This window comes from Chenopodium album, chromosome 3, assembly GCF_948465745.1.
Source record: "Chenopodium album chromosome 3, dcCheAlbu1.1, whole genome shotgun sequence".
Classification (NCBI taxonomy): domain Eukaryota; kingdom Viridiplantae; phylum Streptophyta; class Magnoliopsida; order Caryophyllales; family Amaranthaceae; genus Chenopodium; species Chenopodium album.
The window spans coordinates 54,175,149-54,188,051 of record NC_137836.1 but is presented as its reverse complement, the minus strand read 5'-3'; the positions used below and the strand labels follow the sequence as shown (position 1 = coordinate 54,188,051).

Below are 12,903 nucleotides of genomic sequence, written 5' to 3'. Positions count from 1 at the left end.
GTTGAATAGTTTACCTCGTGTGTTTTTAGCTGCCTTGATGCGTATGCAATCACCTTTCCATTTTGCATAAGCACACACCCCAAACCATTCTTTGATGCATCACTATATACATCATACAGTCCACTATCATCTGGAAGTGTAAGCACTGGTGCTGTAACTAATTTGTGTTTTAAGAATTGGAACGCCTCTTCACACTTCTCATCCCATTCAAACTTCTTGTCCTTCTTCATTAGAGTAGTCATAGGTTTAGCAATCTTGGATAAATCCTTAACAAAACGCCTATAATACCCTGCTAAACCTAAGAAACTTCTCACATCATATACTGTTTTAGGTGTCGGCCAGCTCTTAACAACTTCTATTTTGGCTGGGTCTACCTCTACCCCGTCCTTGGACACAAAGTGTCCTAAGAATGCTACCTTCTCCAACAAAAACTCACACTTAGAGAACTTTGCATAAAGATGGTTTTCTCTCAATGTTTGCAGAATTGTCCTCAGGTGTTCTGCATGCTCTTCTTTGTTCTTTGAGTATACCAAAATGTCATCTATGAACACCACTACAATTTTATCCATAAATTGATGAAACACCCTATTCATCAAATCCATAAAGATTGTTGGAGCATTCGTCACACTAGTATAAAAAGGCTTATTTGCGTCGCTCATTTATAGTGTATTTGCGTCGCTTCTATGAGCGACGCAACTGCTCGCGACGCAAATGACTTTTAAGTCATTTGCGTCGCTCCTAGGGGCGACGCAAATAAGAGTCATTTGCGTCGCTCCTTTATAAACAAGCGACGCAAATGACTTTTTTTATAAACTTATTTTTTGTCATTTGCGTCGCTCCTTTATAAACAAGCGACGCGAATGACTTTTTTTATAAACTTATTTTTTGTTATTTGCGTCGCTCCTTTATAAATAAGCGACGCAAATGACTCTTCTGACAAACTTATTTTTTGTTATTTGCGTCACTCTTTTCTAAAGGAGCGACGCAAATAACTCTTTAGATAAACTTATTTTTTGTTATTTGCGTCACTCCTTTATAAAAGAGCGACGCAAATGACTTTTCTGATAAACTTATTTTTAGTCATTTGCGTCGCCCCTTTATAAAAAAGCGACGCAAATGACTCTTTTGATAAACTTTTTTTGTTATTTGCGTCGCTTTTTTATAAAGGGGCGACGCAAATGACTCTTTTGATAAACTTTTTTTGTTATTTGCGTCGCTCCTTCATAAACAAGCGACGCAAATGACTCTTCCAATAAATGCATTTTTTGTTATTTGCGTCACTTGTTTATATAGGAGTGACGCAAATGACTGAGTAGACAATACAAAACTGTTGTATTTGCGTCACTTGTTTGTTTAATGAGTGACGCAAATGAGGTGATTTTTTTTTTTTAATTATAATATAATAATTGCCTTGTATATGTTTGTAGTACCTGTTTTCCTAGGTATAAAGTAATATGCTAACGCTAATATAATTGAAATTAAAATGCAATATTATTGAATAATGCAAATGTAAATTTCGGCAGAGTCTCCTTTGTAATTTGGCCTACCCATAAAATTGGGAATGACGGCATTATATTAACAACCTGTCCAAAATAATTTACATCTCAATATCATAGACATTATACTCATCATCCCAACACCAATTAACCAAATTACTTCATTTCAAGCCTATAATCCAAAACAAGAGTCAAACATGCGCTAAGTGGTAAATCTAAAGTTCAACATTACATATAAAATACTCTGCCCAAATATCTCGGATCTCATTTATCTCCTCCTCGGTGTACGGTGTAGTTCTTGAAAAATCCTATCAACACAACAAATATACAAGAGGAAAGTTTTAATTCAAGATTGTAGCTAACATCAAATTGTATTTATCAAACAAAAATGAAATATTTGACAACTCATACCTGAATAAGATCTTCACTTCTATGGTGATGTTCAAGTATTTCGTACATATAACGCATGACGTAGTAGCCACACTCACGTCCACCCAATTGTTGAGGACACTACATGTAATATATTTGTAAGTTGAATTAAATTGCTATACTTCAATTATTAAGAAACTAAAATTTAGGGTCAGAAATTAAGGTAACCTGTCCCAAAAGCCATGTCAATTTACTTCCCCTAGATTGTCCACTTAATGCCTTAAAACTTCGAAAAGCACTACACATTTGAAACAAATAACATATATATTACCCTTACACACATAAAATCATGACATTAATAACAAACTAGACTTACTTTGTCATTGCAAACTTAATTGCTAAATTTCGCTTCTGCCTCAAAGAATCAAAGATGATGACTTCACGCTTAGCCATGCATAAGACCAAAAGAACCCAATGATTCCTACATAATAAATTAGACACACATTTGTAAAAGAGTAAAATAATATCAACAATTTGCAAAGTATAAATAAATACAAGTTCAAAGTTTATACTTTTCATGGTATGGGCATAAGATGAACTGCTTAGATTTTTGTTTTTCCATCACATGTGTCATGTATAGTAGGATACGATCAGCATCACTATGCAAATAGGTTTCTGAAATCATTTCCGGACACATGAATCCAATGGAAGCCACTTCCTCCGTATCGAGTAAGTCACTCAAGGCCCTACATATATATCATGTAATAACATTATAAATGGTAATAAATAAGTATATGGGAAGAGTGAAATTTGAATATCTTACATCATAAAAACTTGCAAAACTGAAATATTCAGCCAAGCTCCTGTGAGAAGTTGATTGACATCTTCAAGTTTGATAATGATGTCCTTACTGTCTTCATAACTAAAGGTCCAAGCATCAGCCTTAACCTTAATAGTTTCACCTTCGGGTAATGAAGATAACAAACTATTCAAAGACCCACACTTCTGAGACAAGTTTTCCAAAGCATAATCCATAAGAAAAACTTTGTTTGGATTGGTGTTGGACTCTTTTATTTCGCGACCACTTTCAACTACTTTCATTTTGTCTTGCATGTTTTCTTTGGCCGCTTTGTTGTTACCATTGTTCTTATTTGATATGAATTCCTAATCAATAGTAAAACAAATCTATTCAACAATTTGCTATATTTTGAATGGCAAACTATATGTAAATTGTTACAAAAATAATTTACCTTGTCATGCATGAGTGAAACCACGTATTTCGGCCATTGGGTAAATGTACCATGAGCATGCTTAAGTTTCTTGATGACTGAAGAAGGAACTGGAACCGAGAATTCTTTGAACTCGTCAAAAAAATCATCAACACTCACCCTCACGTGATCCGGAAGGAGGTTACTATGATGATCAAGGATTAACTCCGGATGATATGTACCTTCAGCTACAATGACTTTCTCAGAGTCATTTTTCAACAATGATAGCCGACAAGGAACCGGTTCCTTATAAAGATAGAAAAAAATCATAATTAAAAAATATAGAAAACTAAGTTACAAAGTTAAAAGTATGTCGCAGTCATAAATCATTAAAAAAAAAAGATACAAAATATAAAATAACAAAGTGTTGGATACCTGTATGTTTGCAAATGGATCATCACCCACTGATTGGTAACTACTAGGATTTTGCTGAGTCGTCCGGCCTATGTTATTCATTTCTATCATTTCAGTTGGAATTTGAATACCAATCTGTTTAGCAAATAACATAAACTTCTCTTGAACCATGGAATCCATTTTAGAATCCATCTCCTGCATAGTCTCCTCTCGTACCCTCCGGGCTACTCTTGCCTCTAATTCTTCCAGCTCATCATCTCCGAATTCCCTACCCCGTCGGCCACTACGCCTCTCTCCGGATCCCCATACAGCTTTAATGCCAATTCCACTGCCAAATGCTATTGCCCGACCATTACGATCTTTTTTCCCAAGGGCACGAGATAAGATATCATCATGCCTATTAGGAACAAAGTTTCCTTCAGCTTGTTGCTTTCTCCAATTATCCTACACAATGACTTCAAGTTAGAAAACTTTGGTTGCAATACATAAACTTAACAAAATATATTCAAACTTAAAATAAAGACTTATTACATATACTTATTATATACTTACAATGGATTCTTTCACCTCTCTTGTTTTCTCATCCGGCAAATAAGGATTTCCCTTATCATCTTCTATTGATCTTGCTAGAAGCCAAGCATATGTCCTATCCGGCAAACTAGACACAACCGAAGAACAAGATGAAGTACTGGATGCTGAAGATGTCGTGGGAATATACCCTTTTCTACGCCATACAATATTCATTTCACCATATGATTTGGCTCCTAAATGGTGAGGGTATTCGTTGAAAGACTGGCTTTGTCTTGCCTTCTCACTGATTTCCTATTTTCACGAGCATAAATGAAGATTAGTACATAAGAATCCGTTAACAAAGTATTAATAACCCGCATGATCATTGATATTAATACACACAAACCTTAAAATCATCTGTCGTATGCTCCTCCACAAATGTTTTCTACATATCCTCAGATATGAAATCAGAGAGTACATACGGCATTCTTTTCTCCTTCGGCATATTCCTGGTACATGTGATCCAACCACTGACCAATTTTGTTTTGAAATCTCTCCAAGTTTTATCACAAGTGCGTAGGACCTTTTTTTTCTTGTCTTCATCTTCTTCGATTTGAAACTCTCTCTACGCAAAAAATTAAAAAAATAAAAAAAGTTAGTAAATAATTTCATCATATTCAAATAAATTGTTTTCATCATATTCAAATAATGTCAAAATGATCATATAATAGTATAACATTTAACATATAATAGTGAATATTATCTTAACATCTTCCCACAAAAGTGTCTTTTATTCCTTGTGGAACTTGATTCCAATCTTTATACAATATAGACACCTTTGCACGACTTATTTCACCAACATGAATTTTGTATGCTTTTGCCCACTTTCCAATGGGTCGACACAATTCATCCCATTCAAGCACTCTAAGAACCCCAGGCATGGATTTTAGGCCCTTTGAAGGACCTCTTGGCTTTTTTTTCTTCTTCTGAGAGTCGGTTGTTTGTAGCTCTGATTGTGATTGATTGTGTGGCTCATCTTCCTCACTTTGCAAAGACATGGAACGATTATGCAAATCCTCATCCTCCATTATTACTTACCTGAAAAAAAAGACATAAATAAATTAAGACATCGATTTATATCATTTTTAAATTATAAACTTGAACACATAACAATAATAAGCAATTTATGCAATTACTAACACATATTGGAAAAAAAAATCATAGAATTCATACCTCCTTCATTCTTCTCTTTTGCGATATAAAATCCTTCATTATGATCTTTTCGTTTCAACGTTGTGTCAAAATCATCGACTATTGGAGGGATGCTCCAAACGGAAGGTGGTGACTCATTCAATTGCTCATCATATTCTTCCTCGTCCACCACATCTTCAATACCAAGTATCCTTCTTTTACCTTCTAAAACAACTGACCACTTACAATCAGCTGGGTCAGCCATGTAAAAAACTTGTTTTGCTTGTGAAGCTAATATAAATGGATCAGCTAGATGCCCTCGTCGACCAAGATTTACAAGGGTCAAGTTCCCTTGTTCATCTTTTTTTACACCACGGCTACTATCAGCCCACTTACATCGAAATAGAGGAATCTTGAAATCAACATAATCCAGCTCTATTATTTCTTCAATGATTCCATAATAAAATTTCTTCTTATCCACAAGTGTTTTATCATGTGCACTAACATACTCAGATGACAAACCTACTACTTTAACACCACTGTTTTGCATTGTTGACTTGTCATCTTGTCGGCTAGTGTAAAAAGAATACCCATTGATGTCGTATCCCTCATATGACATGACTTGCATTTAGCACCATATGCCAACCATCTCAATGTGTCAGATATATCGTTAGGTGTGGTGGATAGTTGGGACATCACTCGTTCCTTGAACCATGTAACGAATGAACAATTATGCTCCTTTATCAGCTGAAGATCACTTTTGGAAGGATATTTATTTTTAAGAAAAAGCATGTGCTCGTCCAAGTAAGGATGAACCTCACTAAGATTTTGCAACACAAAAAGCTCGGCCTTATTTTTCATTTCAAAGCCCATGGATATCCTTTTCCTGCCAATAGTACCTTGACCTCCAAGCCTCCCATCGTGTCAAGACTTTGGCAACCCAATTTTCTGTGAACGTGCAAGATATTGAGCAACCCATGCTGCCACTTCCTCAGCAACTGTTCGTTGTACAATACTAGCTTCAGGTTTGGCCGGATTCATGACTTTTCCCTTTAAGTCACCCATTTCTCGTTCAAAAGGATACATGTATCTCATACACACTGGTCTACAAAGTTTAATTTCACGTACAAGATGAATAACCAAATGAGGCATCACGTCAAAAAAAGATGAGGGAAAATACATTTCAAATCGACACATTGTCTCAAGTATATTTGCTTGCAAGTCATCTAAAATACTTGGATTTATGACCTTGCTACAGATAGTGTTAAAAAAGACACATAATCTTGTAATTGTATACCTCACTTGAGGTGGAAAAATTCCTCGAATGGCAACTGGTAATAATTGTTGCATCAAGACATGACAATCATGAGATTTCATGCCACCCAATTTCAAGTCAGACATTGACACAAGTCTACGAAAATTAGAAGAAAATCCAGCCGGGACCTTTAAACCATGCAATGACTCACAGAAGCTAGTTTTTTCCTTTTTAGACAAGGTAAAGCAAGCTGGGGGAAGATACCAGCGTTTTCCTCGAGATTCGGGTGCCAACTCTGAACGACCCATAACAGCCATGTCTTTTCTTACTTTAACTCCATCCTTTGTCTTTCCTGGCATGTTTAATAAAGTTCCCACAATGGCATCACATATATTTTTCTCAATATGCATTACATCTAGACAATGTCTAACTTCCAAATGTCTCCAATATGGAAGAGACCATAGCTCAGACTTCTTCTTGTAACCCCCAGTTGATTTGCTTTTGTAAGGCTTACCAAACTCATTCTCAATGTCTTTGACTCGCTGATAAACCTCACTTGCACGTAAAGGGCCACGAGCTTCTCTCAACTCCACTTTTCCATTAAAAGACCCCTTATTGAATCGAAAAGGGTGGTCTTCTGGAAGATGTCTTCGATTATCCATGTATACATGCTTGCCACAATTGTCTAGGCGCAATGCCTCCAAATCATCTTCACAAATGGGGCAAGAAGTTCTTCCCTTCACAGTGTACCCCGACAAATTCCCATAAGCTGGGAAGTCATTTATCGTACAAAAAATCATGGCACGTAAAGTGAAATTGGTTTTACTATATGCATCAAACATTTGGACACCTTCATTCCACAACAATTTCAAATCTTCAATGAGAGGCGCTAGATACACATCAATGTCATTTCCAGGTTGTTTAGGCCCAGATATTAGAAGGGACAACATAATGTATCTAGACTTCATGCATAACCAAGGAGGCAAATTGTAGATAGTTAGAAGAACCGGCCAGGTGCTATATTGGGTACTTAGTGTCCCAAATGGGTTCATTCCATCTGTACTAAGACCAAGCCTAAGATTTCGATCTTCTTCACCAAAGTCCTTGAACTTTCGATCAATGTTCCTCCATTGCGGGGAATCAGCAGGATGCCTCATTAACCCATCTTTCTTCCTCCCATCAGCATGCCACCTCAATAATTTTGCAGTTTTTTCATCCGAGAAGAGTCTCCTAAATCTCGGTATAATTGGAAGATACCATAATACCTTAGTCGGAGACCCTTTCTTACACATCTCACCAGTATCATTCATCTTGTAATGAGAAACTCCACACCTTGGACACTCATGCAAATCAACATACTCATTTCGATACAACACACAGTCATTGGGACAAGCATGTATCTTCTCATACTCCATACCCAAGGGGCACATAAGTTTCTTGGCCTCATAGGTGGAGTTTGGAAGTTCATTCCCGTCGGGAAACATTTCTACTAAGGCTTCTAACAACTGCGTAAAACCCTTGTCAGTCCAACAATTGCTCGCCTTTAAGTTGAATAACTTCATAATAGCACCAAGTTTAGTGAACTTTGTACAACCAGGATATAACGGGGTTTCAGCAGCTCTCAAAATACTATCATATGTCTGGGGACACTCTGTGAAATGGTCTTCAACATCTTGCATCATTTCATCTATCCTGTCCTTCTCCACTTCACTCTCACTTTCAACACCAATATCATCAGCTGTATCGATATCCTCACCTTGGGGGTCATTATCATCATCACAATGATTCTCATCTTCCCTTGGACAATAACTAGAACTTGCCTCAATATATATGCTCTCACCATGCCATGTCCACCTCGTGTAGTTTTCTTTAAACCCACGACGAATTAGATGATCTTTAATATCAACTATATCACGATATCCCCTCGAATTATTACAGTCACAACAAGGACAAAGAATATTCTTTGATTTATTCTCTGTTTGGTGTTTTAAGGCAACAGTGCTAAACTCTTCAATTCCTCGTAAAAAACTTGTACAATTTCGTTTACCATACATCCAACTTCGATCCATTTTCAACCACTGAATAACAAAATTAATTTTAATATAATGTGTATATTTTGTAACATATATAGCTCCTTAACCATAAACAAGAATATAAGGCATCAAACATTTTCATTCAAAGTTTATATCATGTAAATGCAACTCCGGATGATCCAATAAGGTCCTTATCACTCCAACCTAACCCATTCTTGAATGTCCTATCTCACTAATAACTACTTGTAAAGTTTGGTTCTAAAGAAAATCCGGCAGCATTTCCCTATAGTTCTCCAAGCACACAATGTAGATAATCGGCTATCAACATATGTACCCAGAGAACAATCGGGAAATAGTGAGCCATGATCTTCTTAGATCCAAAACAATTCAAGTAGTTATCACCTAAATGAGATAGAACATTCAAGAACAGTCTCAAACCGGGGACTATTCAAGACTTACTCCTAATGAGTAAGCCCTGAACGGGTATCTAAGTCAATGATGCAAGTATTATTGCAATTCCAATCAATTATATCACAATTAAAAATCTCATACAATTCACAATCATTATACCAACCAGAACAAATAAGTTAATATTGCAAAGAATGGTTCAGATATATATACCACAAGTGAAGACAATCTCGTATGCGTACTACCGCCTTAATCGTTTGTCCACAACCAGAACCTCGAGCAACTTGTGGAATTCACTTCCGCATAATTAAGAATCTGCCATAAAAAATTACATATATTAAACCAACATAGTTGATTCAACTTAATCTGCCATGTGACATAAAAGTTGTTATTCGGCATTGATTCTATTCTTTAATCCTCTTTTTGTTTTTTTTTCTGATCAAATTTGACTTTATTACATATCTTTATAAGTAAAGGTGGGGGTGCATAACTGCATATGTAATAGTCAGGTGTGACGGGGTTCAAGCAAAGAGCAGGAATCTTAGTGGATCATAATTTTCACTAAAACCTTACCTAATTAATTAATCGTACTAATAATTTTCTTCATAAAATCAGATCAAGCAACCCATTCCTAAGAGGTATTCACAATATTTGACTCACGTGACGCCATGTGAGTCCGTAGGAGCAATTTTTTAATTAATGGCAGATCTACTGGTACCGTACTCACCCCCTTTCCTTTATATCTTATTGTTTATAGTGGACAGGAATACATACAACATATACTATATATGATGAAAGTGACCAAACCAAAAGGGACAGTCCAAATATTAAGTATCTTTGTCCCTGTGATTATAATAATCACTTTGTCTTACCACGTATTTGCGTGTGTTCTCGTGATCCTAAATCTCATAGAACAAGAGCGAGCACGAGAGAAATAGAGTTCAGGACATTACTGAAATTGCCTAAGTAGAGGTACTTGTTCTCATAAACGCACCCAATTCGTGCTTCCCATCGCCAATTATGATGATGCCTACAAAAAAATTAAATGATAAAAAATAATTTTAATAAGACATTCAAAGAATCATAGATGTCAACCAGTAGTATATTGCAAAACAGCAACTGTAAAAATCTACAGACTAAATGCAAACAAATTTGCAGAACAAATGGAGCACTAACAATTATCCATAGTATAAGAACACAATCTATTAAATTACTTTAGTTTGAAGTTTGAAACTTCAAAGAAACCATGGTATTTCAAAAAAAAAAAAAAAGCCCCAAAAAACTTTTACCGCAAATTGTATCCAGGCTTTGAACAGTGCAATAGTATTTCACTGGGTGGAAGAACAGATCGCATAAAAGCAGGCTTTGCAGGTGAACAACTATGTCAAGTTGACTGCACTCCTACGCCAATAACATGAAGTAATAATAAGCTCCTTACTTAACTAAACTACATAGAGAAAGTAAAAGAAAATTTCCTACACGCCAGAGAAAAACTAAGGCTGAGTACATAACCTGTGAGGCTGTGATACCTTCACAAGTATCCGCCTACTTCTAAAGGTCAAAGACCCAAAGAGAAAAAGTTCAATATTTGCTCCATAATTATACCGTACATAATATTGAAAAGATCCCATATGATTAAGCCTAGCATTCCAATTACAATATCACTTCTCTATTAGGACATAAGCTAGAGGCCTGGCTTATCATGCAACGCCTTCTCGGTTTTTTAGTTTTTAAAAGTTACTACTGGCTTAAATTGCAAAGTTAACAATTTATTCATGCGTTATTGACTATGCTATTTTGGCTTGTGTATGCCGGTATGGTACATATCCGTTTTCAGGGACTACGCAATATGCTCAAATGACTATGCTATTCTACAGACTGTTCAAAGATGCAAACAAGCAACCAGTAAAATATTGCAAAACAGCCATATAAATTCAATGACTATGCAATATGCTCAGATGAAAATTGACTTCAAAAATTCAATGACTGAAATTCACAAGTATGCAATATGCTCAAATGAAAATTCAATGACTGAAAATTATAAAAATTCAATTAAATCTGCCATATAAATTCTAATTAGTGAACTAACACTAAACCTGAAATTAAACTAAGTCATTGTTCAAGTTAAATGCTACATTCTATCTACGATGAAAAGATTGAACATAAATAGAAGCAATCTTACCATAGGTGAAACTGATTTCTAAAATTCAACAATGTCGAGCCGAAATCGATTTTTGGGGGCGAAATTAAGCGATTTTTCCACTCGAAAATTCAAAAATTCAACATTGCTGTAATTTGCTTGAACTTCCTCGGGTTTTTGGGGGCGAAATTAAGCGATTTTTCCACTCGAAAATATCAGATATTGCTCGAATTTTTTCAGCAGGATTTTTAATTGAATTTTTTGGGGTTTCTAGGGTTCGAATTCGTATGGAATTGAGTACATTTTTTGCTCGAAATGGAGGATTTTTGGTCGAAAATAATCAATTTTTCTGGGGTTTAAGGGTTCGAATTAATTAGGGTTTTTGGTCTAAATTTTTGCTCGAAATTGCTCGGATTTGCTGCCGATTATGGGTGTTGAACTTGATTGCGATTTTGGATGTTGAATTTGCTGGGGAATTGCAGTTTTTTGGGCGAATTTGTGGGTGTTTTTTGGGCGAATTTGTTGGATTGAAGGGTCGAAATTAAGCAACTCTGTTTAGTGAATTAGTGAAAGTGAAAAGCTAAGGTCAAAAAAGCGCAAATGGGTAACCTAAAGCAGAGTTATTTGCGTCACTTTATAATAAAATTGCGACGCAAATAACAAAATCTGAAATGCTGAAAATTTGTTATTTGCGTCGCTCATTTATTAAAAGAGTGACGCAAATTATTCACTGCCTTATTTACGTCGCTTGTCAGTAAATGAGTGACGCAAATAATAAACTTATTTGCGTCGCTTTAATAAATAAGAGCGACGCAAATGATAGAAAGCTAACATACATTTGTTTTTTGCGTCGCTTCTTTAATAACAAGCGACGCAAATGACTTTAAAGTATGGTAAAAATACACATTTGCTTCGTTCTTTAGAATGAGTGACACAAATATGGCGACGCAAATGAGACTTTTTCTATTAGTGTCAATCCGTAAGGCATAACTGTAAATTCGTAGTGTCCATATCTTGTCCTAAATGTCGTTTTAGGAATGTCCTCATCGGCAATTCTCAATTGGTGATATCCAGACCTCAAGTCAACTTTCGAAAACACTGTTGCACCCTTTAGTTGGTCAAACAGATCATCTATCCTTGGTAAGGGATACTTATTCTTTATGGTCACCTTATTTAATTCCCTGTAATCAATGCACAGTCTCATGCTTCCATCCTTTTTCTTCACAAAAAGAACTGGTGCTCCCCAAGGGGAAGCACTTGGTCTAATGTACCCTTTGTCCAACAAATCTTGTAACTGATCCTTTAGTTCACTCATTTCTGCTGTGCCATTCTATATGGTGCCTTGGATATTGGGGCTGTTCCGGGTACTAAATCTATGGTAAAATCGATTGCCCTTTTAGGTGGCATCCCAGGGATCTCTTCCGGAAACACACCCAGAAATTCATTGACCACTTCTATATTTTCTGGATTTGCCACCTGTTCATGGTTCATATCCCTAACGCTGTAGAAATATACTGGATGTCCCTTCTTCATGTACTTTGCTAATTTTAACACTGATATTACCTTTGGACACTTTGTTTTACCATTCATCCAGTAAGTCACTGATTCATTTCAACTTGTGATCATCTTCACTTTCTGTGATCTTCAACTAATCTCAGCATTATACTTACTTAGCCAGTCCATCCCCAAGATAAGGTCAAAGTCGCTAAGCCCAAACTCAATAAGATCAGACGGAAATATCTTTCCCTCTATTTCTAAAGGCACGTTTCTAAAAGTTTTGGTACAATTCACTACCCCACCTGTCGGGATGGTTATAGGTAAATCTACTGCCTCTACTATTTTTAAGCAGTCCTTAAGTTTTGAAACAATACCCTTAGAA

At 36.0% G+C, this 12,903-nt stretch overlaps 2 protein-coding genes across 2 annotated transcripts; both read right to left on the bottom strand.

Moving 5' to 3' along the window:
• Positions 1-2,063: 2,063 nt before the first annotated feature.
• LOC145625124 (uncharacterized) lies at positions 2,064-4,431 on the bottom strand. Its single transcript, XM_081678204.1, has 7 exons — positions 4,040-4,431; positions 3,509-3,931; positions 3,116-3,379; positions 2,689-3,029; positions 2,438-2,611; positions 2,242-2,346; positions 2,064-2,163 (listed from the first exon to the last, which is right to left on the bottom strand). The coding sequence occupies exons 1-7, from the start codon at positions 4,229-4,231 to the stop codon at positions 2,064-2,066; spliced, it is 1,599 nt and encodes a 532-aa protein (XP_081534330.1). The 5' UTR covers positions 4,232-4,431.
• Positions 4,432-6,112: 1,681 nt separating this feature from the next.
• On the bottom strand, positions 6,113-12,339 carry LOC145625123 (uncharacterized). The gene is made up of 2 exons (XM_081678203.1): positions 12,282-12,339; positions 6,113-8,199 (listed from the first exon to the last, which is right to left on the bottom strand). Exons 1-2 carry the CDS (start codon positions 12,337-12,339, stop codon positions 6,113-6,115), a joined length of 2,145 nt encoding a protein of 714 aa, XP_081534329.1.
• Between the last annotated feature and the right edge of the window lie 564 nt (positions 12,340-12,903).

What these genes read in the sequence shown, in the direction of transcription:
- LOC145625123 (XM_081678203.1), bottom strand. Translation starts at nt 12,339, where the DNA reads ATGAGTGAACTAAAGGATCAGTTACAAGATTTGTTGGACAAAGGGTAC. An exon ending in CAAAGGGTACATTAGACCAA is followed by an intron (nt 8,200 to 12,281) that starts GTGCTTCCCCTT and finishes ATGACCCCCAAG; the next exon opens with GTGAGGATATCGATACAGCT.
- LOC145625124 (XM_081678204.1), bottom strand. Translation starts at nt 4,231, where the DNA reads ATGAATATTGTATGGCGTAGAAAAGGGTATATTCCCACGACATCTTCA. An exon ending in ATCCATTTGCAAACATACAG is followed by an intron (nt 3,380 to 3,508) that starts GTATCCAACACT and finishes TATCTTTATAAG; the next exon opens with GAACCGGTTCCTTGTCGGCT. An exon ending in GTTTTGCAAGTTTTTATGAT is followed by an intron (nt 2,612 to 2,688) that starts GTAAGATATTCA and finishes ATATATATGTAG; the next exon opens with GGCCTTGAGTGACTTACTCG.